Source organism: Macaca nemestrina, chromosome 13, assembly GCF_043159975.1.
Source record: "Macaca nemestrina isolate mMacNem1 chromosome 13, mMacNem.hap1, whole genome shotgun sequence".
Taxonomy (NCBI): domain Eukaryota; kingdom Metazoa; phylum Chordata; class Mammalia; order Primates; family Cercopithecidae; genus Macaca; species Macaca nemestrina.
In genome coordinates, this window is record NC_092137.1 from 85918608 (window position 1) to 85939644 (window position 21037).

Genomic DNA, 21037 nt, shown 5'->3' on the forward strand with positions numbered 1-21037 from the left:
CACTATTTCAAATCATATTTATTTTAAAAATCTGTGATGGGACAGTGGCCTATTAGGAAGCCCAAGTTCTGTTTTATGCTCGGCACAACCAAGTGGAAGCTGATTCACTTTGTTTCAAGTTACACAAAATAATCAGAAAATCAAGAAGATCTCATGCTAGACAGGTTAGACTTGCACCCAGAAAAGCATTTTTTTTTTTAACCTGCTGTTTTGGTTTGCTGCTGAAGTCTTTGAAGAGAATTATGTATTCGAAGTAGCTCTTTGCCCATCGGCATTTCCCCATCTTCTATGTCTTCTGTAGGGCACATCCCCCCAAAAGTAAGAGGCCTTAGTAGAAAAGCACTTCTACCTGCAGTTTTCCCCTAGGTCTGCAGAGAGAAACCGTGAGAGTGCAATGCCACAATCAAGGGCCAACTTTCCTACAGAGCCCGGGCCCCAAGGGAGGGTGGTCAGCAGCGCAACCTGCCCAGACTGGGATATCCCTTTGGTCATAGCCGTGTTTCCACATGGCCCTCCACTCACACTCAGAGGAGGAATGGATGGAAGCCACCAGCATAAATAAAGGGAACACAGAAGAACGATGTCACCAAAGTGCAGGTGCAAAACCCCAAAGCAACCCCCTACCTCTGCCAGCCCAGACTTGCCACTAAATCCTAGAGGAGGGTGTCTCTTAGGTCACAGTACTTTTTTCTTCATTTCTTTTGATTTAGAAACAAATCAGCAGGGAGGACAAGGTTCTCAAGGACAAAAAATTCAAAGCTGAAACGAGAGCAGCACAATCCATTGGTGACGTTCATCTTTTTCCAGAGGAATATACCATTCTGTTATGACTTTGGGGAGGAAAAAAAAGATCTTTTAGGAGGTGCAGGGAACACATTCAGAATTAAGACATACTGACCCACCATCACAGAAACAGCAATTAATTAAAATAGCACACAAAATGATTTTTAAAGTTTGAAATGAAACATAACACTAGAAAGACATACACTTGGAGAGATAAGAATCCTGGCTTCTGCCTCATACTGTTCTGTATTGTTGTGAATCATTTACATGTGTTTTTTGTTTTGTTTTTGTTTTGTTTTTGAGACGGAGTCTTGCTCTGTCGCCCAAGCTGGAGTACAGTGGCACGATCTTGGCTCACTGCAACCTCTGCCTCTGAAGTTCAAGCGATTCCCGCACCTTGGCCTCCTCAGTAGTAGCTGGGATTACCATGCCCAGGTGATTTTTGTATTTTTAGTAGAGATGGAGTTTCACCATGTTGGCCAGACTGATCTCGAACTCCTGACCTCAGGTGATCTTCCTGCCTCAGCCTCCCAAACTGTTGGGATTACAGGCATGAACCACTGTGCCCAGCCACATGTGTATTTTTTTTAAAATCACAAGCTGGGCATGGTGGCTCACGCCTGTAATCCCAGCACTCTGGGAGGCTGAGGTGGGTGGATCACTTGAGGTCAGGAGTTCAAGACCAGCCTGGCCAAAAGGGTGAAACCCCGTCTCTACTAAAAATCTAAAAATTAGCTGGGCGTGGTGGTGGGCGCCCGTAATCCCAGCTACTTGGGAGGCTGAGGCGGGAGAATTGCTTGAACCTGGGTGGTGGAGGTTGCAGTAAGCCAAGATTGAGCCACTGCACTCCAGCCTGGATAACAGAGTAAGACTCTGTCTCAAAAACAAACAAATATCATAAAAAGGGGAAATCCTTAAAGTCAATTATCTGAAAAGGTAGTAGTCCAGAGCTAAATTGTAAAGCTGGCCTACTGGACTAGTTAGCAAAGATGTTGTGAGCTCAGTGGCTCGTTCTGTAGCTAATATTGAGTTGTACAAGAGAATCATGTTCCCTGCAGGAAGTTTGGGAACAATTCATATTTGGGCCACCAATGGTTCTTTGCCAATGTCCTGCTTGTTGCTATGTGAAACCAGAAGGAAGGGTGCACACTGGTAGCAATGCAGTAGAGTACACTCTTCCTACTTAGACAGGTTGTCTTTAGAGAGACCCTTGCTCAGCTCTGCTGCCATGGGGTGTGTTGACGGAAGTCAGGGACCCCAAATGGAGGGACCGGCTGGAGCCACAGCAGAGGAACATAAATTGTGAAGATTTCATGGACATTTATCACTTCCCTAGAAATACTCTTATAATTTCCTATGCCTGTCTTACTTTAATCTCTTAATCCTGTTATCTTAGGAAGCTGAGGATGTATGTCACCTCAGGACCCTGTGATGATTGCGTTAACTGTACAAACTGATTGTAAAACGTGTATATTTGAACAATATGAAATCTGATTGTAAAACATGGGTGTTTTAACAATATGAAATCAGTGCACCTTGAAAAAGAACAGAACAACAGCAATTTTCAGGAAACGAGGGAAGGCAACCATAAGGTCTGACTGTCTGTGGGGTTGGGCAGAATAGAGACATATTTTTCTTCTTGCAGAGAGCCTATAAACGGATGTGCAAGTAGGAGAGATATTGCTAAATTCTTCTCCTAGCAAGGAATATTAAATATTAAGACCCTAGGAAAAGAACTGCATTTCTGGAGGGAGGTCTATAAATGGCTGCTCTGGGAGTGTCTGCCTTATGCAGTTAAGATAAGGACTGAAATACGCCCTGGTCTCCTGCAGTACCCTCAGGCTTATTAGGGTAGGGAAAAAAATCCCACCCCGGTAAACTTGAGGTCAGACCTGTTCTCTGCTCTCGAACTCTGTTTTCTGTTAAGACGTTTATCAAGACAATATGTGCATAGCTGAATACAGAACCTTATCAGTAATTCTAATTTTGCCCTTTGCCTTGTGATTTTTGCTTTGCCCTTTGCCTTGTGATCTTTATTGCCCTTTGAGGCATGTGATCTTTGTGACCTACTCCCTGTTCATACACCCCCTGTTCATACACCCCCTCCCCTTCTGAAATCTCTAATAAAAACTTGCTGGTTTTGCAGCTCAGGGGGACATCACGGTCCTGCCAATATATGATGTCACCCCCAGAGGCCCAGCTGTAAAATTCCTCTCTTTGTATTCTTTCTCTTTATTTCTCAGACCAGCCGACACTTAGGAAAAATAGAAAGAACCTACGTTTAAATACTGGGAGTGGGGGTTCCCCCAATAGGGGTGGAAGGAGGGCTTATCTCTCTGACAGAGGAATCGATTGGCTGTACTCAGGAACTCCAGCCCACAGTGCTTAAGCCAGGCTGATGTAGGGAGTTAGAGGCCTATGTGCTTCTGGGCTTCTGTTTTCAGGGAGCGTAGTCTAGTGCTTTACCACATAAAGTGTGGATCCAGTGGCATTTGGTTTCACCTGAGAACTTCCACCATGCCTAGGCTGGGCATGGTGGTTCATGCCTGTAATCCCAGCACTTTGGGAGGTTGAGGCAGGTGGATCACCTGAGGTTGGGAGTTCAAGACCAGCCTGACCAACATGGAGAAACCCCATCTCTACCAAAAATACAAAATTAGCTGGGCATGGTGGTGGCACTTGTAATCCTAGCTACTTGGGAGGCTGAAGCAGGAGAATAGCTTGAACCCAGGAAGCAGAGGTTGCAGTGAGCCGAGATTGCACCACTGTACTCCAGCCTGGGCAACAAGAGCGAAACTCTGCCTCCAAAAAAAAAAAAGAATGTAGAAATATAGGCTCCACCCCACATCAAATGAATCAGACAATGCTTTTTATCAAAATTCCCCAAGGTGATTCAAATGCCTATTAAAGTTTATGGAGTGCTGGTAGAATGCAGAAAGCTCAAGACTGGGAGACCAGGGAGTTGCTATCAGGTCCTGATTTTGCCACTAACTTGCAGTAGAAACTTAGCGGAAAAAAAAAAATGAATGTTTCTGTGCGGGCCTATTTCCTCATCTGTCAAGGGAGGGAGCTGCTGTAGAGTATTCGAAGGTCTCTTCTAGCTCTAACGTCAGAGATATGTGTATCTAGATGTTTCTAGTTTGTTGTCTAAAAAGGGTGAATGCAACAGCAACAGCACCCCCAGAATCGGCCACTGCTGCCATGGCAAACGCAAGCCCACTACTGGGTCCATCTAACGTTAACTATCCCTCCCGTGGACCTGGCTCCTCCTTCCTTACCTTCTGGTCCAAACGTTGGTAGTCACTGGCCTTTGGCCGCCGGGTGACTTTAGATCTTTTTCCTTCCAGGACAAAAGCAATGATCTGAGGAAAAGAAAAAGAAAATGATTAACAGGTAATGACATAGTTCAGTCTCTGAAATCAGAGGCAGTCACCTGGTAGCATATTTGTTAATGACCCTGACTGTAGAAAGAGAAGTACACTCACAGAGGTCTATTTAAACTTTAACCAGTTTAAGAAAGACAGAGCCTAATTACATCAGAATCTTTTGTATCGCTTAATAGGAAATAACAAATAGAAGGCTGTCTGAGTTCTAGCGTGTGGGAGGAAGTCTGTATGATTCATTCAAAGGTACACAAGTCAAAGATCTATCAACTCCTTCCTAGAGATATCTACAATAGGACATTCCTTTAAAAATAATCATAATCAGAATTTCCTATCTACAAATGTACTCTTTCATCCCACGTTGCTACATCAACTATACTCTCTGTCACTCTCATTTCATGACCAAGGTTACCCTGCATAATGTACACCTGGACATAGAATAAGAAATGCACTTTTTTGGCTGGGCATGGTGGCTCAAGCCTGTAATCCCAGCACTTTGGGAGGCCGAGACGGGCGGATCACAAGGTCAGGAGATGGAGACCATCCTGGCTGATAAGGTGAAACCCCGTCTCTACTAAAAAATACAAAAAAAACTAGCCAGGCATGGTGGCGGGCGCCTGTAGTCCCAGCTACTCGGGAGGCTGAGGCAGGAGAATGGCGTAAACCCGGGAGGCGGAGCTTGCAGTGAGCTGAGATCCGGCCACTGCACTCCAGCCTGGGTGACAGAGTGAGACTCCGTCTCAAAAAAAAAAAAAAAAAAAGAAATGCACTTTTTTTTCTTTGAGGACAGGTCTCACTCCGTCACCCAGGCTGGAGTGCAGTGGCGTGACCATGGCTCACTGAAGCCTCGACCTCCCACAGTCAAGCCATCCTCCCACTTCAGCCTCCAGACTAGCTGGGCCCACACACGTCCACCACATCTGGCTAATTTTTTTTTTATTGTATGTAGAGACGAGGTCTCGCTTTGTTGGCCAGGCTGGTCTCGAACTCCTGGGCTCAAGCGATCCTCCCGCCTCAGCCTCCCAAAGTGCTGGGATTACAGGCATGAGCCACTGCACCCAGCCAGGAATGCACATTTTTACTAAAGGTCTTCCCCTCTATTCTTTCTAGCCACAGGCCTCATGGCCAGAAATGGCCTCTCCAATTTTAAGCAGGTTACAGAAACTAGCTTCTAAATTTTGGGGGCTCAATATGAAATGCAATCATTTTGTCATTAGAGTGGTTGCTAATAAACAGACCAAACCCTGCTGAAAAAGTCACAGGTGTACGTGTCTGTGCAATTTCTGGGCTTTCTTCTAATTATTATTAATTGCAGAAGTCCCTGGGCTCCTTGTTGCTGGTATTGAAGATGCAGTAATTGAAACTATTCTTTGTGCCACTGATGGAAGAGAGAATGTTGGGAAAGGAAACTAGAAATGATATGTCGTCTCAAGAATGGAAATAGGATGGAAGGTACGTGCTTTAACTGTCAAGTACTCAGGTCCTCTGAGGCTGTGAAGGGCCCAAGTGCAAAGTTATGGGAGGAGATTCCACGTCAGGTCAGATCCTAATAATGGCCTAACTTGGCTCCTAATGCAGTAGCAGAGGACACTCAAAGTAAATAGATGACAGGATGAAAACACGATTCACAAAACAAGAGTAAAAAGGCCTAATGGGGCCCGAGGAAAAAAACTGAAGTTTGTTTTAAAGTCCCCAGTGCTCACGGGCATCCAGTGATAGGATACCCACCCAAACCCAAGCTTCCAGGGTGCTGGAAACCCCACTCCCCTCCCGAAGGCCGCTCTAGACCTACCTTCCGCTTGTTGTGATGAGCGATATAGAGGACTGCCACAAGAATGGCTGCAGTCACCAGATATGCAAAGAAGTGGCTGCTCTCCGCGCTGGCATTTCCAGAACTCTCCTTATAACGGTCATCCTTCTCGCTACCCCTGGAATCCAAAAGTGTCCCTTCACGGTTTTCACTGGAGGCAGAACCGGACATCTTTTCTTTCTCTTCTTTGGGCGGTGAGCCCTCCTCCGGTCCTGTATCATCATCTTCAGCCTCTTTGGGCTCCACATCCTCAGTAGGCTCTGAAGACTTAACTTCCTCCTGCGGGGAAGAAATGAGGTCAGTGTCCTCCCCAGATTCGGTTTTGAAAGCATGAGGAGAAAGCTTCCCTTTGTCAGCTAACTGGTTTGTGTCAGCCTTGGGGAGCTCCTTGTTATCAGAAGGGTTGGAGACGGGCTTGGAATGGTCTTTCCTGGAAGGCTGCTCTGGAACCACCTTGCTAGGGCCGTCTTTTGGGGTCTGCTCCTCCGCATCTGACTTGCTAGACCCGTCTATTGGGCCCTGCTCCTCTGCACCGGACTTGTTAGCGGCGTCTTTGGGAGTCTGCTTCTCCGCACCTGACCTGTTAGGGACGTCTTTTGGGATCTGATCCTCCGCACCCGACCTGCTAGAGCCGTCGGCACCCGACTTATTAGGGACGTCTTTTGTGGTCGGCGCCTCCGCACCCGATTTGCTAGTGCTGTCTTTCGTGGTCTGCGCCTCCGAACCCGACTTGCTAGGGCTGTCTTTTTGGGTCTTTGCCTCCGCACCCGACTTGCTGGAGCTGTCTTTTGTGATCTGAGCCTCCGAACCTGACTTGCTAGAGCTGTCTTTTTGGGTCTTTGCCTCCGCACCCGACTTGCTGGAGCTGTCTTTTGTGATCTGAGCCTCCGAACCTGACTTGCTAGAGCTGTCTTTTTGGGTCTTTGCCTCCGCACCCGACTTGTTGGGGTTGTCTTCTGGGGTCTGCGCCTCCGCACCCGACTTGCTAGGACTGTCTTTTGAAGTCTGCGGCTCTGGATCCGACCTGCTAGGGCTGTCTACTGAAGTGTGCGGCTCCGGATCCGACTTGGTAGAGTCTCCAGGCCGTTGGCTCAAGGTGGGGTAAGTAGAGACGTTTTCTGTAGAAGGCCGAACTCCAGCTTCTTCTTTCTTGACACTTGTGGTGTTCGAGAGCGGCGCGGCTCCTAAAATAGAAAAACGAGTTAGCACCAGAGAAGGGCAGGCCGGAAGAAGGAACTCCTCAGAGCTGGAAGATATTGGGAGCAGCGGGGAAACAGGGATTGGGGGGTGGGGCGGGAGATGATGGCGAGCGGAGAGGTGGGTCCGGCAGGGAAGAAGCGAGCCTAGAAGTTACCTGCCCAGGTGAGAATGGGGGATCTGGGGGCAAGAGTGGGATGCGGGATAGAGGGTCTTACCAGCCGCTGCGACGCTCAGGAGGACTAACGCAACCACGAACCTCATCCTGCTCGAATAGCGCTTCCGCCCTCTAACGCTCTCGCGAGATCCGCGCGCGGGGCCCCTCTCCAGTCCCGCCCCTGCTGCGCGCGTCTTTCCGTCTCCGGCTTCCGCCAAGACAAAGGGCGAGATTTCCGGGGACCGCTGCTGCTGATGTCTACGCTCGCCTTCCGCTGCGGTGGTTACGGTCGCTGAGTGGAAGGTGAGCCTCTTCTTCCTGGTTTCTCGTCTCTACCACAGCCGCAACAGACTGGCCCTCCGTTTTTCGTCCTCTCCGCTGCGTACTTCCGAGACCTTACAGGCAGAGCTGGAGCTCCCTGGCCTCTCGCACTGGCCGCGGAAGTGAGGTCGCTAGGGGCAGGCGCCTCTTGGCCACCACCATCCTGTGCTTGCGTTTCTATGCTCTGCTTTTTTCGTGTTTCCCTCTTGGTAGTATACAAACATGCGGTGCTCTGGTCTCTCCCATGTGGGAACAAATCCATCCGATCACCTACAAAGCGTTGCCTTCGCATCCCGGCCCTCCTCCTTCCCGACTCCACAGAGACGGTGTTCTCCGAGGTCGCCAAACATGTTTTCCAAAAAGTGCAGCCTTTTTCTGGTCGTAAAAGTACAGAAGCAGAAAACAAAACCTGACTGCCACCCTTCCGGGATAATCACTATTAATGTTTTAGTGTATTGTCTGCCCTCTAAACATTTAATGTTTTTTGAATAGATAATACGGTATAATGTTTCAGAAATGATAACCAGATTTTAAAGTAAATAGACCTTTCTTAGAAGAGTCTTCCTACTCCTCCACAGGTTACCGCTTACATTAGTTTATTATGTTTCCATTTAGTTTTGTTAAAAAAAAAAAAAGGACACTTTCCCTTCTTAATTAGTGTATTTCTCTTTTCTTCTATGCAGATTTATTTTCTCAGCATATTGGGATAATCAGGTAAATGGTTTTGTATCCCACCGTTTACAGTTACTGTTATGTTTATACATTAAATGTTTGAAATCACTTTATGAACGATTGCCAGGCTTGGTGCTTAGGAGACAGTGATTTAAGAAATGATAGGTCTTAAATGAGATTACATCAAGTTAAAAAGCTTCTGCACAGCAAAGGAAACAGTGAAGAAACAACCTACATAATGGGAGAACTATTCGCAAGCTATCCATCCGACAAGGGATTAATAACTAGAATATATAAGAAACTCAAGGAAAAAAATATAATTAAAAAATGGGCACCAGCCAGGGCAACATGATGAAACCCTGTGTCTACCAAAAATACAAAAAATTAGCTGGGCATGGTGGCCTGTGCATGTAATCCCAGCTACTCAGAAGGCTGAGGATGGGAGGATTATTTGAGCCTGGGAGGCGGAGATTGCAGTGAGTGAGCCAAAATCTTATCACTGCATTCCAGCCTAGGCAACCATCTCAAAAAAAGAAAAAAAAAAAAATGGGCAAAAGACCTGCTGAATAGACGTATCTCTTTTTTTTTTTTTTTTTTTTTTTGTATTTTTTAGTAGAGACGGGGTTTCACCGTGTTAACCAGGATGGTCTCGATCTCCTGACCTCGTGATCCGCCCGTCTCGGCCTCCCAAAGTGCTGGGATTACAGGCTTGAGCCACCGCGCCCGGCCAGAATAGACGTATCTCAAAAGATGACATACAAATGGCCAACATAGAAATGGTATGTGAAAAGATGCTCACTATCACTAATCATCAGGGAAATCCAAATCCAGACCACAATGAGAGATCATCTTAGCCCAGTTAGAATGGCTGTTATCAAAAGAAAAAAAAATACATAATGTTGACAAGGATGAGAAGAAAAGGGAATGCTCATATCCTGTTGGTGGGAATGTAGATTAGTACAGCCATTATGGAAAATAGTATTGGCAGGGCATGCAGGCTCACACCTGTAGTCCCAGCACCTTGGGAGGCTGAGGCAGGCAGATGACTTGAGCCCAGGAGTTCGAAATCAGCCTGGGCAATGTAGCAAGACTCTCTCTCTATAAAAAAATAAAGGAAAACAGCACAGAGTTTCTCAGAAACTAAAAATAGAACTGCCATATGATCCAGTATTCCCACTGCTGGGTATGTATCCAAAAGAAAGGAAATAAGTATGTCAAAGAGATAGATAGTCTTGTAATCCCAGCACTTTGGGAGGCTGAGGCGGGAGGATCGTGTGAGCCCAGAAGTTCCAGACCAGACTGGGCAACATGGCAAGACCCCATCTCTTTTTTTTTTTTTTTTTTTGAGACAGTCTTACTGTGTCACCCAGGCTTGAGTGCAGTGGCACGACTTCAGCTCACTGCAGTCTCCATCTCCTGGGCTCTAGTGATCCCCCACCTCAGCCTTCCAAGTAGCTGAGACTAGTGGATCTCATGAAAGTAGAGGTGGCTACCAGAGGCTGGGAGGGGATGAGGAGAGGGAAGATGAAGAGAAGTTGGTTAATGGGTACAAAAATACAGATACATAAAAAGAGTAAGTGTTCTGTAGTCAATACAGTAGGAAAATTATGGTTAACAATAACATCGTATATTTCAAAAGAGAAGAATTGTAATGTTCCCGATACAAAGAATAGATAAATATTTGAGGTGATAGATATCCCAGTTACTCTGATTTGGTCATTAAATATTGTATACCTGTATAAAAATACCACATGTACCCCATAAATATGTACAACTATAAAAAAAAATTTTTTTTGAGACAGAGTTTTGCTCTTGTTGCCCAGGCTGGAGTGCAATGGCGCGTTCTTGGCTCAGCACAACCTCTGCCTCCCAGGTTCAAGTGATTCTCCTGCCTCAGCCTCCCGAGTAACTGGGACTACAGGCATGCACCAGCACACCCAGCTAATTTTGTATTTTTAGTAGAGACAGGATTTCTCCACGTTGGTCAGGCTGGTCTTGAACTCCTGACCTCAGGTGATCCACCCTCTTCAGCCTCCCAAAACGCTGGGATTACAGGCATGAGCCACTGCGCCCAGCCCTATATCAAGTTTTTAAGGTAGGTATTAACTTCATGGAGCATGCAATCTTTTGGGGTACATAAATATTAAATATCTGTGCGTGCATGCACATTCCAAGAACTGCCAGAAGGAAAAGTACAGAAACTATGAGATCATTTGAGGAAGGGACCCTTAAGCTGAGGACTGAAGGTTATAGCTGTGTCCCAGGTGAAGAGGAAAGGAAGAGGAGGATGAGCTTTCCTGGCTGAGTGTACAGCATGTATTAGGTTGGTGCAAAATCAATTGCGTTCTGGCCGTTTGACAAAAACAGCAATTACTTTTGCACCAACCTAATACAATGGTCTGCAGACAGGTGGGAACCTGGTATTTTGTGTAAGTCTAAAGACTACAGTTGTCAGATAATAGAGAAGAAGGAGAAAGGCAGGAAAGAGGCTGGAACAGAGCCAAATTGAACAAATGATCTGAGAATTGTCTAGAACATGAATCTACTAAGCACAAAAAGTACAACAGAAAATATGCCAGTTAACTTTGTGGGTTTTGTTTTGTTTTGAGATGGAGTCTCCCTCTGTTGCCCAGGCTGGAGTGCAGTGGTGTGATCTCAGCTCACGGCCGCCTCCGCCTCCCGGGTTCAAACGATTCTTCCACCTCAACCTACTGCTTAGCTGAGATTACAGGCACCCACCACCACGCCCGGCTAATTTTTGTATTTTTAGTAGAGACGGGGTTTCACCATGTTGGCCAGGCTGGTCTCAAACACCTGGCCTCAAGTGATCCACCCACCTCGGCCTCCCAAAGTGCTGAGATTACAGGCGTGAGCCACTGCGCCTGGCCATATGCCAGTTAACTTTGATTGAAATGTAAACTAGGCCAGGCGCGGTGGCTCAAGCCTGTAATCCCAGCACTTTGGGAGGCCGAGACGGGTGGATCACGAGGTCAGGAGATCGAGACCATCCTGGCTAATATGGTGAAACCCCGTCTCTACTAAAAAATACAAAAAACTAGCCGGGCGAGGTAGCGGGCGCCTGTAGTCCCAGCTACCCTGGAGGCTGAGGCGGGAGAATGGCGTGAACCCGGGAGTCAGAGCTTGCAGTGAGCTGAGATCCGGCCACTGCACTCCAGCCTGGGCGACAGAGCGAGACTCCGTCTCAAAAAAAAAAAAAAAAAAAAAAAAAAAAGAAATGTAAACTAGTCCCACACCTGCCAGAAAGAACTACAGCTGCCAGGGGAAATAACTCCTCTGTAGTCTACTGAGTACAATATTTGGCTTACATGATGTGCAGTTCTAGTCAATTAGAATTCTTCAGAATTTCAAGGAATAGTACATGTAGTGGCATATAATTTTCAGGAACAAGTGCTTTATTTTTATTTTATTATTATTTTTTGAGACAGGGTCTCATTCTGTCACCCAGGCTGGATATTTTTTAATTTAAAAAACAATATGTTCTCAGTATGTTTCTGTGTCGAAGAAAATGTCTGTCACACATACACTCATTACCGAAGAGAAAATAAGAATTACAGGAAGTGAGAAATCTTTTGCCAAACTATTTCAGAACCTTGACTCCACTTTGGCTGAAAGAAATGAACTGGTAAATCAATTTGTTTCTAAAAGAAAACTCTGGCCAGGTGCAGTGACTCTTGCCTGTAATCCCAGCACTTTGGTTGGGAGGCTGAGGCTGGCTGATTGAGCCCAGGAGTTCAAGACCACCCTGGGCAACGTGGTGAAACCTCGTCTCTACAAATAATTTTAAAAATTAGCTGGGCATGGTGTGCACCTACAGTCCCAGGAGCACTGAGATGGGAGAATTGCTTGAGCGTTGTAGGTGGAGGCTGTGGTGAGCTGTGATCAGGTCACTGCACTCCAGCCTTGGCAACAAAATGAGACTCTGTCCTAAAAAATGAAAAAAAAAAAAAAAAAAAAAGAAAGGAAAGATTAAATTCTGGCTGGGTGGGGTGGCTCAAGCCTGTAATTCCAGTACTTTGGGAGGCCGAGGCAGGCAGATCATTTGAGATCAGGAGTTCGAGACCAGCATGACCTACATGGTGAAACCCTGTCTGTACTAAAAATAAAAAAAAAGTTAGCTGGGCATGGTGGTGCATGCCTGTAATCTCAGCTACTTGGGAGGCTGAGGCAGGATAATCACTTGAACTTGGGAGGCAGAGGTTGCAGTGAGCTGAGACTGCACCACTGCACTCCAGCTTAGGCAACAGAGCAAGACTCTCTCAAAAAAAAAAGGAAAAGAAAATTATTTCTATCTCCCCTAAATAAATGTCTGACTAACATTTAAAGATACTGGCTTATCAAGGGTATGTGTGTCTGGTGAGGGAACAGTAAATTATTAAGCCTGACCTGGTGTCCAAATTACTAGACAATAGAGGAAAGGAGTCCAAATCATACAGAACTCATGGGCCATGTCCAGTGTTTTATATTTTATCTTAACAATAATGATATTGCTAGAGTTTTAAGTAGGGGAAAGATAGAATTGGGATTTTTTAAAGACAGTCAAATTTAGCAATGGGGTGTTATATATTAACACCAAGTGTAGTGATACTTATGTTAATAAGTTCTGATAACCCAATACCATCACACCAGCTAAGGGTGGGGAGTTTTTGTTGTTTCAATTTATTTTTTATTTTATTTTATTTTTGTTTTTGAGACAGAGTCTCACTCTGTCGCCCAAGCAAGAGTGCAATGGCACAATCTTGGCTCACTGCAACCTCCGCCTCCCGGGTTCAAGCAATTCTCCTGTTTCAGCCTCCCAAGTAGCTGGTATTACAGGCGCCCACCACTACACCCAGCTAATTTTTGTATTTTAGTAGAGGCAGGGTTTCACCATGTTGGCCAAACTGGTCTTAAACTCCTAACCTCAAGTGATCCACCCACCTTGGCCTCCCAGAGTGTTAGGATTACAGGTGTGAGCCACCGGGCCCAGCCAAATTTTTAAATATTACTCTGGTTGTATCGTGAAGAACTTGAGTGGGGAGGGAGGAGTGAATTTAAGAGTTAAGAGACTAATGCAATAGTTCAAGTAGGACTAGTGTAGGGACAGTGAGAATGGAGGGAAGTAATTGGACTCAAGATAAATCTGAAGGTAATACTAACAGGCCTTGAAGATGGGCTGGGTGTTGGGGAAAGGAGTGATGGTGAGGAAGGTGTGGAGGTGTCCTTTCCCTGAGGGAAGGAACACTAATGGAGAAGCAAGTCTGATGGGGGTGGGGCATAGAAAATGAATTTGCTTATGGTTAATTGCTGCTGTGTAGTTTGGACCATGAGACAGCCGGGTGAAAATATCTAGTTGGAAATGTGATCATGGAGTTCAAAGGTAAGTATAGGAACAATTTTTCTAACTAAATATTGTTCAAAACAGGATTGTTAATGGTTTCATAAAAAGTAATCTATTAGTTTATTGTAATTGTGACAGTTCTCTTACTATTGGACATCTGTATTATTTTTAGTTTTCTATTGTTAGTAACTATTGTTAAGTACTGGTTAGGTGCCTTTTAAGATAAGATAAACCCTCAGAAAGATTACGTAGGCCTGGTAGAGTGGCTCATGCCTGTAATCCCAGCACTTTGGGAGGCCAAGAGGATCCCTTGAAGCCAGGAGTTTGAGACCAGCCTGGTCAACAAATTGAGACCCTGTCTCTATAAAAAAATTTAAAAATTAGTCTGGCTTGAGACCAGGAGTTGGAGATTACAGTGAGCTATGATCTCTGCATCCCAGCCTGGGTGACTGAGTGAGAACCAATCTCTAAAAAACAGAAAGAAAGAAAGAAAGATAGAAAGAAAGAGAGAGAGAGAGAGAGAGAGAGGAGAGAGAGAGAGAGATTAAGCAATTCTATTATTTTGCCAAAGCTTTGATAGCAGTGAGTATTATTAATCTGCCAAATAGATAGGAAAAACATAGTCCTTAAGTGTTATTCTTTAATACTTATTGCACAAATAATTTACATGACCTTGGACGATTTAATTACTTTAAATATTTGTTTCTTTATTGTTACTATTACTATGTTGAGACAGGGTCTCGCTCTGATGCCCAGGCTGGAGTGCAATGGTGTGATCTTGGCACACTGCAACCTCTATGTCCTGGATTTGAGCAGTTCTTGTGCCTCAGCCTCCTGAGTAGCTGGGACTACAGGTGTATGCCACCACACCCAGCTAATTTTTATATTTTTAGTAGAGACAGGGTTTCACCATGTTGGCCAGGCTGGTCTTAAACTCCTGACCTCAAGTGATCCGCCCACCTTGGCCTCCCTAAGTACTGAGATTACAGATGTATGCCACCACACCCAGCCTATTTCTTCATTATGAAATGGAAATTAAAATGTTAAGAATTAGATGATTCATGTAAAATATAGTGTTTAACACTATATGTAGCATATAATGCTCTAAAATTATTATTGTAATATGTTCATTATAGAAAAATTATAAAACAAAGATAAAGCAAAGTAAGAAATTTTTTTTTTTTTTTCCTTTTTTTTGAGACCAACTATAGCTCACTGCAGCCTTGACCTCCCAGGCTCAAGTAATCCTCCCACCTCAGCCTCCCAAGTAGCTGGGACTACAGGTGCACGCCACCACACCTAGCTAATTTTTAAACTTTTTGTAGAGACAGGCTGTTCCCCAGGCTGGTCTTGAACTATATTGCCCAGGCTAGTCTTGAACTCCTGGGCTCAAGCAGTCCTCCCACCTCAGCCTCCCAAAGTGCTGCAATTACACATATGAGCCACCACACCTGGCCAGAAAAATATTCTTAATCGAGAGCTATTATCATTAATATTTTGTTGGTCCTCCTTTCCTATAGTAATATATGTGCATATAATTGTTAACCAAAAATAAAGCAAGTTATAAAGCCATATGTTGGCCGGGCACAGTGGCTCACACCTGTAATCCCAGCACTTTGGAAGGCCAAGGCAGGTGGATCACTTGAGGTCAGGAGTTCAAGACCTGCCTGGCCAACATGGCGTAACCCCATCTCTGCTAAAAATACAAAAATTAGCCGGGCATGGTGGCGGGTGCCTGTAATCCTAGCTACTCGGGAGGCTGAGACACAAGAATCACTTGAATCCAGGAGGCAAAGGCTGCAGTGAGCTGAGATCGTGCCACTGCACTCCAGCCTGGGCAACAGAGCGAGATTCTGTCTAAAAAAATTAAAACAGGCCAGGCATGGTGGTTCATGCCTGTAATCCCAGCACTTTGGGAGGCCGAGGCGGGAGGATCACGAGGTCAGGAGTTCAAGACCAGCCTGACCAAAATAGTGAAACCCCATCTCTACTAAAAATACAAAAATTAGCCGGGCATGGTGGTGTGTGCCTGTAGTCCCAGCTACTTGGAAGACTGAGGCAGGAGAATCACTTGAACCCAGGAGGTGGAGGTTGCAGTGAGCCGCGATCTTGCCACCGCACTCCAACTTGGGCAACAGAGTGAGACTTTGTCTCAAAAAAAAAAAAAACCTTATGTAAAATTTTTACCTTGCAGGCCTCTTTGTGGCCTTTAGTGCTATACCTAGTCAGGTCAATTGTCTTCTGGGACACTATCTCATTGTTTTCCATCGTTTCTTTTCTCCACATCCTTTGAGGTCAACATACAGAAATCAACTGTATTTCTATACCTTTGCAGTGGACAATCTGAAAATGAAATAAGAAACAATTGCATTTCTGAATAGTATTTAAAAAATCCATAGAAATAAATTTAACAAAAGAATTGCAAAATTTGTGTTGTGAAAACTACAAAACGTTGAAAGAAATTAAAGAAGACCTAAAGAAATGGAAAAATATCCTATATTCATGGATTGGAAGACAGAATTTTGTTAACATGGCTATGCTCCCCAAATTGGTCTACACACAGTTTCTATTAAACACAGTCTCTATTAAGATTCCTGCTGGCTTGGTGCAGAATCCACAAGCATATTCCACAATACATATGGAAATGCAAGAGACATAGAAAAGCAAAAATGGACTTGAAAAAGAATAAAGCTGAAGGACTCATACTTCCCAGTTTCAAAACTCACCAAAAAGCTGGAGTAATTAGGGCAGTGTGCTACTGGCAAAAAGACATGAAGAGAAACATCTTTGTTAACTACCTCAAGAGGTCAGCTTCACAATTTAGCCCTGGACTACTAGCTTCTCAGATAATTGGCCTTAAGGAGTTTCCCCTCTTCATTATAACTTTTCTTTCAATTGGGGGAAAGAAAACTACATGTAAATAATTCAAAATAATACAGAACAGTGTGAAGCAGAGTCAGGATTCCCATCTCTCCATCAAGTGTATTTCTTTCTAGTGTATGTCTGATTTCTAACTGACTTTAAAAATCATTTTGTGGGGCCAGGCATGATGGCTCACACTTGTAATCCCAGCACTTAGGGAGGGCTGTAGGTAGGAGGATTGCTTGAGCCCAGGAGTTTGAGATCAGCATGGGAAACATAGCAAGACCCTATCTCTACACACACACACACAAATTAGGCATGTGGCTCTTGGCCTGCTGTCCCAGGTATTTGGGAGGCTGAGGTGGGAGGATTGTTGGAGCCCAGGAGGTCAAGGCTGCAGTGACCTGTGATCGCACCAGTGCACTCCAGCCTGAGAGAAGAGTGAGACCCTGTCTCAAAATAATAATAATTTTGTGTGATTTTTTTTTTTTGAATCAGAGTCTCTCTCTGTTGCCCAGGCTGGAGTGCAGTGGTGGGATCTTGGCTCACTGTGTAGCTGTGATTACAAGTGCTCACCACCACACCCGGCTACATTTTATATTTTTAGTGGAGACAGGGTTTTGCCATGTTGGCCGGGCTGACCTCTAACTCCTGACCTCAGGTGATCGGCCACCTCGGCCTCCCAAAATGCTGAGGTTACAGGTGTGACCCACCACTCCTGGTTCACAAACTCCATTTTGCCTTTGGCAGAGGACATGTTTTCTTTTTTTTTTTTTTTGAGATGGAGTCTTGCTCTATCGCCCAGGCTGGAGTGCAGTGGCCGGATCTCAGCTCACTGCAAGCTCTGCCTCCCGGGTTCACGCCATTCTCCTGCCTCAGCCTCCCGAGTAGCTGGGACTACAGGCGCCCGCCACCTCGCCCGGCTAGTTTTTTGTATTTTTTAGTAGAGACGGGGTTTCACCGTGTTAGGCAGGATGGTCTCCATCTCCTGACGTTGCGATCCACCCGTCTCGGCCTCCCAAAGTGCTGGGATTACAGGCTTGAGCCACCGCGCCCGGCCAAGGACATGTTTTCTTTCTTCATGCCCTCTGGGTATGAAAGGGGTCCCCAAGCTTTTCCTGGCTACCACTTGCTCTGACCTTACACATGTTGGGTTTTGCTCTTAAAGAGGAGAGCAGGAAGAAAGGTTGGTTTCAGAAACCAAGAGGGTTGGCAGTGGATGTGCAGATTTTGTCATGGAGTCCACAGAGCTCAGCTTTTGAGCCTCTGAGAAGTTTCATTTCTTGTGCAGAAAGAGTACAACTGAATTCAAGTTTGCCTTTAGAATTGCACTGAATAAAATACTGCACACTAAAGGAAAGCTTATTTTCTGCACGGTTGTCTTTTCAAAGACAGAATATTTGAAGCATGTTTCCTAGAGATTGTGTGGATGAGGGTGCGCTGGCAGAGGCATCACTCAAGCTAGGGGTGGTGTGTAAGAAGCACATGGAGCCACAAGAGGCACCTCCTATAGTCAGCTAAAGGCTTCCCTTTCTGTGCCCAACTTCTAGACTCAAGGGTAGTCGAAGACCAGTCTATGTAGAAAGGCTGAGGCAACTTGGAAAGACCTGACAGCTAGTTACATATATTCTGACATAGTCCCCCCATAATGGCTTTTAGTGACACACGTGCTGATAGAATTCTAAACCTCTAGAATTCCCCTGCTGGTGATGCTGGTGTCTTCTCTTGTGCTTGTTTGTACAGGGTAACCTGATACAGAATGCTGCAAGTGTGCTGAGAGCTAGAAGGCTGTGAAAACTCTTGCTAGGAAGGTTGGGCTTGGCATGACTTGCTCCAGTAGGAATCCTGGGGAGAGATTTTCAGCTTTAATTAAACAGTACATCCAGAGCAAAGGGTGACTCTCAACTCAGGTAGTTCTACAGGTCAGATGTGAATTTACCAAATCTCCCAATTTGTTTGTTTGTTTTGTTTTTTTAGAGAGAGGGTCTTGCTCTGTCACTCTGGTTGGAGTGTAGTGGTGTGATCATAGCTCACTGCAGCCTCACACTCCTGGGTTCAAACAATCCTCCCACCTCAGCCTCCCAGAATACTGGGATTACAGACATGAGCCATTGTACTTGGCCAAATCTCCCAATTTAGAAACGCCTCTGTAAAGGGTTTGGGTCTATGTTTGGTTTTTTTGTTTGTTTGTTCTGTTTTGAAACAGGGTCCCACTCTCTTGCTCAGGCTGGAGTGCAGTGTCACAATCTTGGCTCACTGCAACCTCCACCTTCTGGGCTCAAGTGATCCTCCCACCTCAGCCTCCTGAATAGCTGGGACTACAGGGGCACACCACCATGCCCAGCTAATTTTTCTGGGCGGGGGTGGGTGAGGTGGGGACTTTATTTATACAGACAGGGTTTTGCCATGTTGCTCAGGCTGGTCTTGAACTCCCGAGCACAAGTAATCTACCTGCCTTGGCCTCCCAAAGTGCTGGGATTACAGGCGTGAGACAAAGCACTCAGCCCTGAGCTGTATGGTACTTCAAACTGCCAATACGCCAGCCCCCAACACTCTGATTGGTATTCCTTTAATTCATCAGACCCCATGTGCAATAAATGACTGAATGTTGAAATTGTTCGTTTGCCCCATCAGTAGATGGCCACTTTTTGTAACTTTATAATTACTTAATTTTATTTTTTTAAAGCTTATTTTGCTGTTTTTCAGTGTATAGTGTTTTACTGAGCTTCTGCAGATGCCATCACAATTTTGTTTTGTTGAAAAAAAAGCAAAAACTTCAAATGTTAAAGCAATGGAATCAATGAATTTATTGTTACATTAACACGAACTACAAAGCAGCCTTTCGTATGTCTGATACCAAAGACATACTGAAAAGTCATTTTTCCAAACCTTGACCTTGCATTCACATACCCGTCTAACTCTCACATGTGCTAATTAACGGCAAATGCCATTTCTGGGCTTCACACACATTCTGTCGCTTTCCCTTTTCTGAGGTGACTTCCCTTCCTTACCCCACACCTCCCAGAGCTGTCCCCAGGTATGCCCTTGCCTGGACAGCCCTGCAGCCTGCTTTACCCCAACAAAGTATTCATCTTACCAGTCCATGACCTGACTCCTGACGTTACCCTTCGCTGCATCACCCTTCCCTGTGTATTTGGAGGATGAGGCTTGATTGAGGCTCAGGTACTGAGCTCCCTGAAGGTGCCTTGATGCTGGCACATTGAGAACCAGATGCCACCCCGATCATAAGGAAGACAGACCCAGGACTTCCATATGAATTGGATATGATCATCTGACGTGCCCCCTAATAACTGATGGATCCCGCCGTTACCCAAAGCTCCAGACCACACTGGGCCAGACACAGGCATTTCCCGTGCCCTGAAGAGCCACTGAACCCAGCACAAAAGAGATCTAGAGCTCTCCAAACCTATGGAATGGCAACCAAAACCATGCCCAGGTTTTGAGTTAAGCCTCATTAGTCTCCCTTCTCCCTCAACAGTGTAGAACTGTGCAGCACAGCACTAAGTGAATGAGAGCAGAAGCCTCAGGACAGAACTGAACCCACCAGCTTGAGCTGACAACACTGCCAGGGGTTCTATCCACCGATGGAATTTTCTGTGATCACTGAGTGAGGAGGCGTGGGTGAGGGATGCAGAGCGCTGCTCGTCATGAGACATCAAGCTATCCAAGTCAGTATCTTTTTTTTTTTTTTTTTTTTTTTTTGAGACGGAGTCTCGCTCTGTCGCCCAGGCTGGAGTGCAGTGGCGCGATCTCGGCTCACTGCAAGCTCCGCCTCCCGGGTTCACGCCATTCTCCTGCCTCAGCCTCCCGAGTAGCTGGGACTACAGGCGCCCACAACCGCGCCCGGCTAATTTTTTGTATTTTTAGTAGAGACGGGGTTTCACCATGGTCTCGATCTCCTGACCTTGTGATCCGCCCGCCTCGGCCTCCCAAAGTGCTGGGATTACAGGCGTGAGCCACCTCGCCCGGCCCAAGTCAGTATCTTATTAGTAGGGACAGGATGTTATAAAAGGCATAATGATCTCACCTGCCCCAGCTGGAAGCAATGATTCCATTGCCCCAGATTCGGAATTGTGATTTAAACTAGGCCTCTCTTCAGGAATCAGAACCAAATTAGAGTGCCTTATATGTGCAAGGAACTAATGCAGAAAGACATTATGGGTAAGTCAAGGGAGATGCCCCAGCCATTGGGCAGATTCCTCTGACTCCTCCCTGATGGAACTAATTCTTCTTCTTCTGTGCCTGGATCCTAGAGCCAAGATCCTTAAGGTCTGAGTACAAGTTCCGCTTCAGGATGGCACTGCTGCACAGCAGGGCACCTTGCAGGGCCCCGACCAGCCCACAGGTGAAGATATCCTGGCCTAGGAGGCAAGAGCAGAGGCCCCTGAGCGTGACCCAGGCAGGCCCAGGGGAGGGTGGGGCCCTGGTGCTCTTCCCTCCACATGAGGGCCACCCAGAGCTGGCTCCAATCAGGACCGGGGCCACAGCCTGCC

The 21037-nt window shown here is 45.8% G+C and overlaps 2 protein-coding genes and 1 long non-coding RNA gene across 6 annotated transcripts in view; 1 reads left to right on the forward strand and 2 right to left on the reverse strand.

The window, feature by feature from the left end:
• LOC105465373 (trans-golgi network protein 2) lies at window positions 1–7501 on the reverse strand. 2 transcript variants are annotated; one of them, XM_011713784.2, is made up of 4 exons: window positions 7392–7501; window positions 5959–7160; window positions 4062–4145; window positions 1–830 (listed from the first exon to the last, which is right to left on the reverse strand). In XM_011713784.2, the coding sequence occupies exons 1-4, from the start codon at window positions 7435–7437 to the stop codon at window positions 825–827; spliced, it is 1338 nt and encodes a 445-aa protein (XP_011712086.2). In that variant the 5' UTR covers window positions 7438–7501; the 3' UTR covers window positions 1–824. The 2 variants fall into 2 exon arrangements, with proteins under 2 accessions (XP_011712086.2, XP_011712085.2); XM_011713783.3 differs by lacking the exon at window positions 1–830 and having other exon boundaries at window positions 2880–4145.
• LOC105465372 (uncharacterized) lies at window positions 7499–19635 on the forward strand. 3 transcript variants are annotated; one of them, XR_011611960.1, is made up of 4 exons: window positions 7499–7633; window positions 8335–8365; window positions 8937–16867; window positions 18609–19635. It is a non-coding gene; the product is annotated as an uncharacterized lncRNA (long non-coding RNA). The 3 variants fall into 3 exon arrangements; XR_011611959.1 differs by having other exon boundaries at window positions 8937–9102; window positions 10147–19635; XR_011611958.1 differs by having other exon boundaries at window positions 10147–19635.
• Window positions 19307–21037, reverse strand: part of LOC105465376 (retinol saturase) — a 12778-nt gene continuing 11047 nt past the window's right edge. The window contains exon 11 of the mRNA XM_011713797.2: window positions 19307–20905. Coding sequence (XP_011712099.2) covers window positions 20766–20905 — 140 coding nt within the window. The 3' untranslated portion in view covers window positions 19307–20765. The remainder of the gene's footprint in view (window positions 20906–21037) is intronic.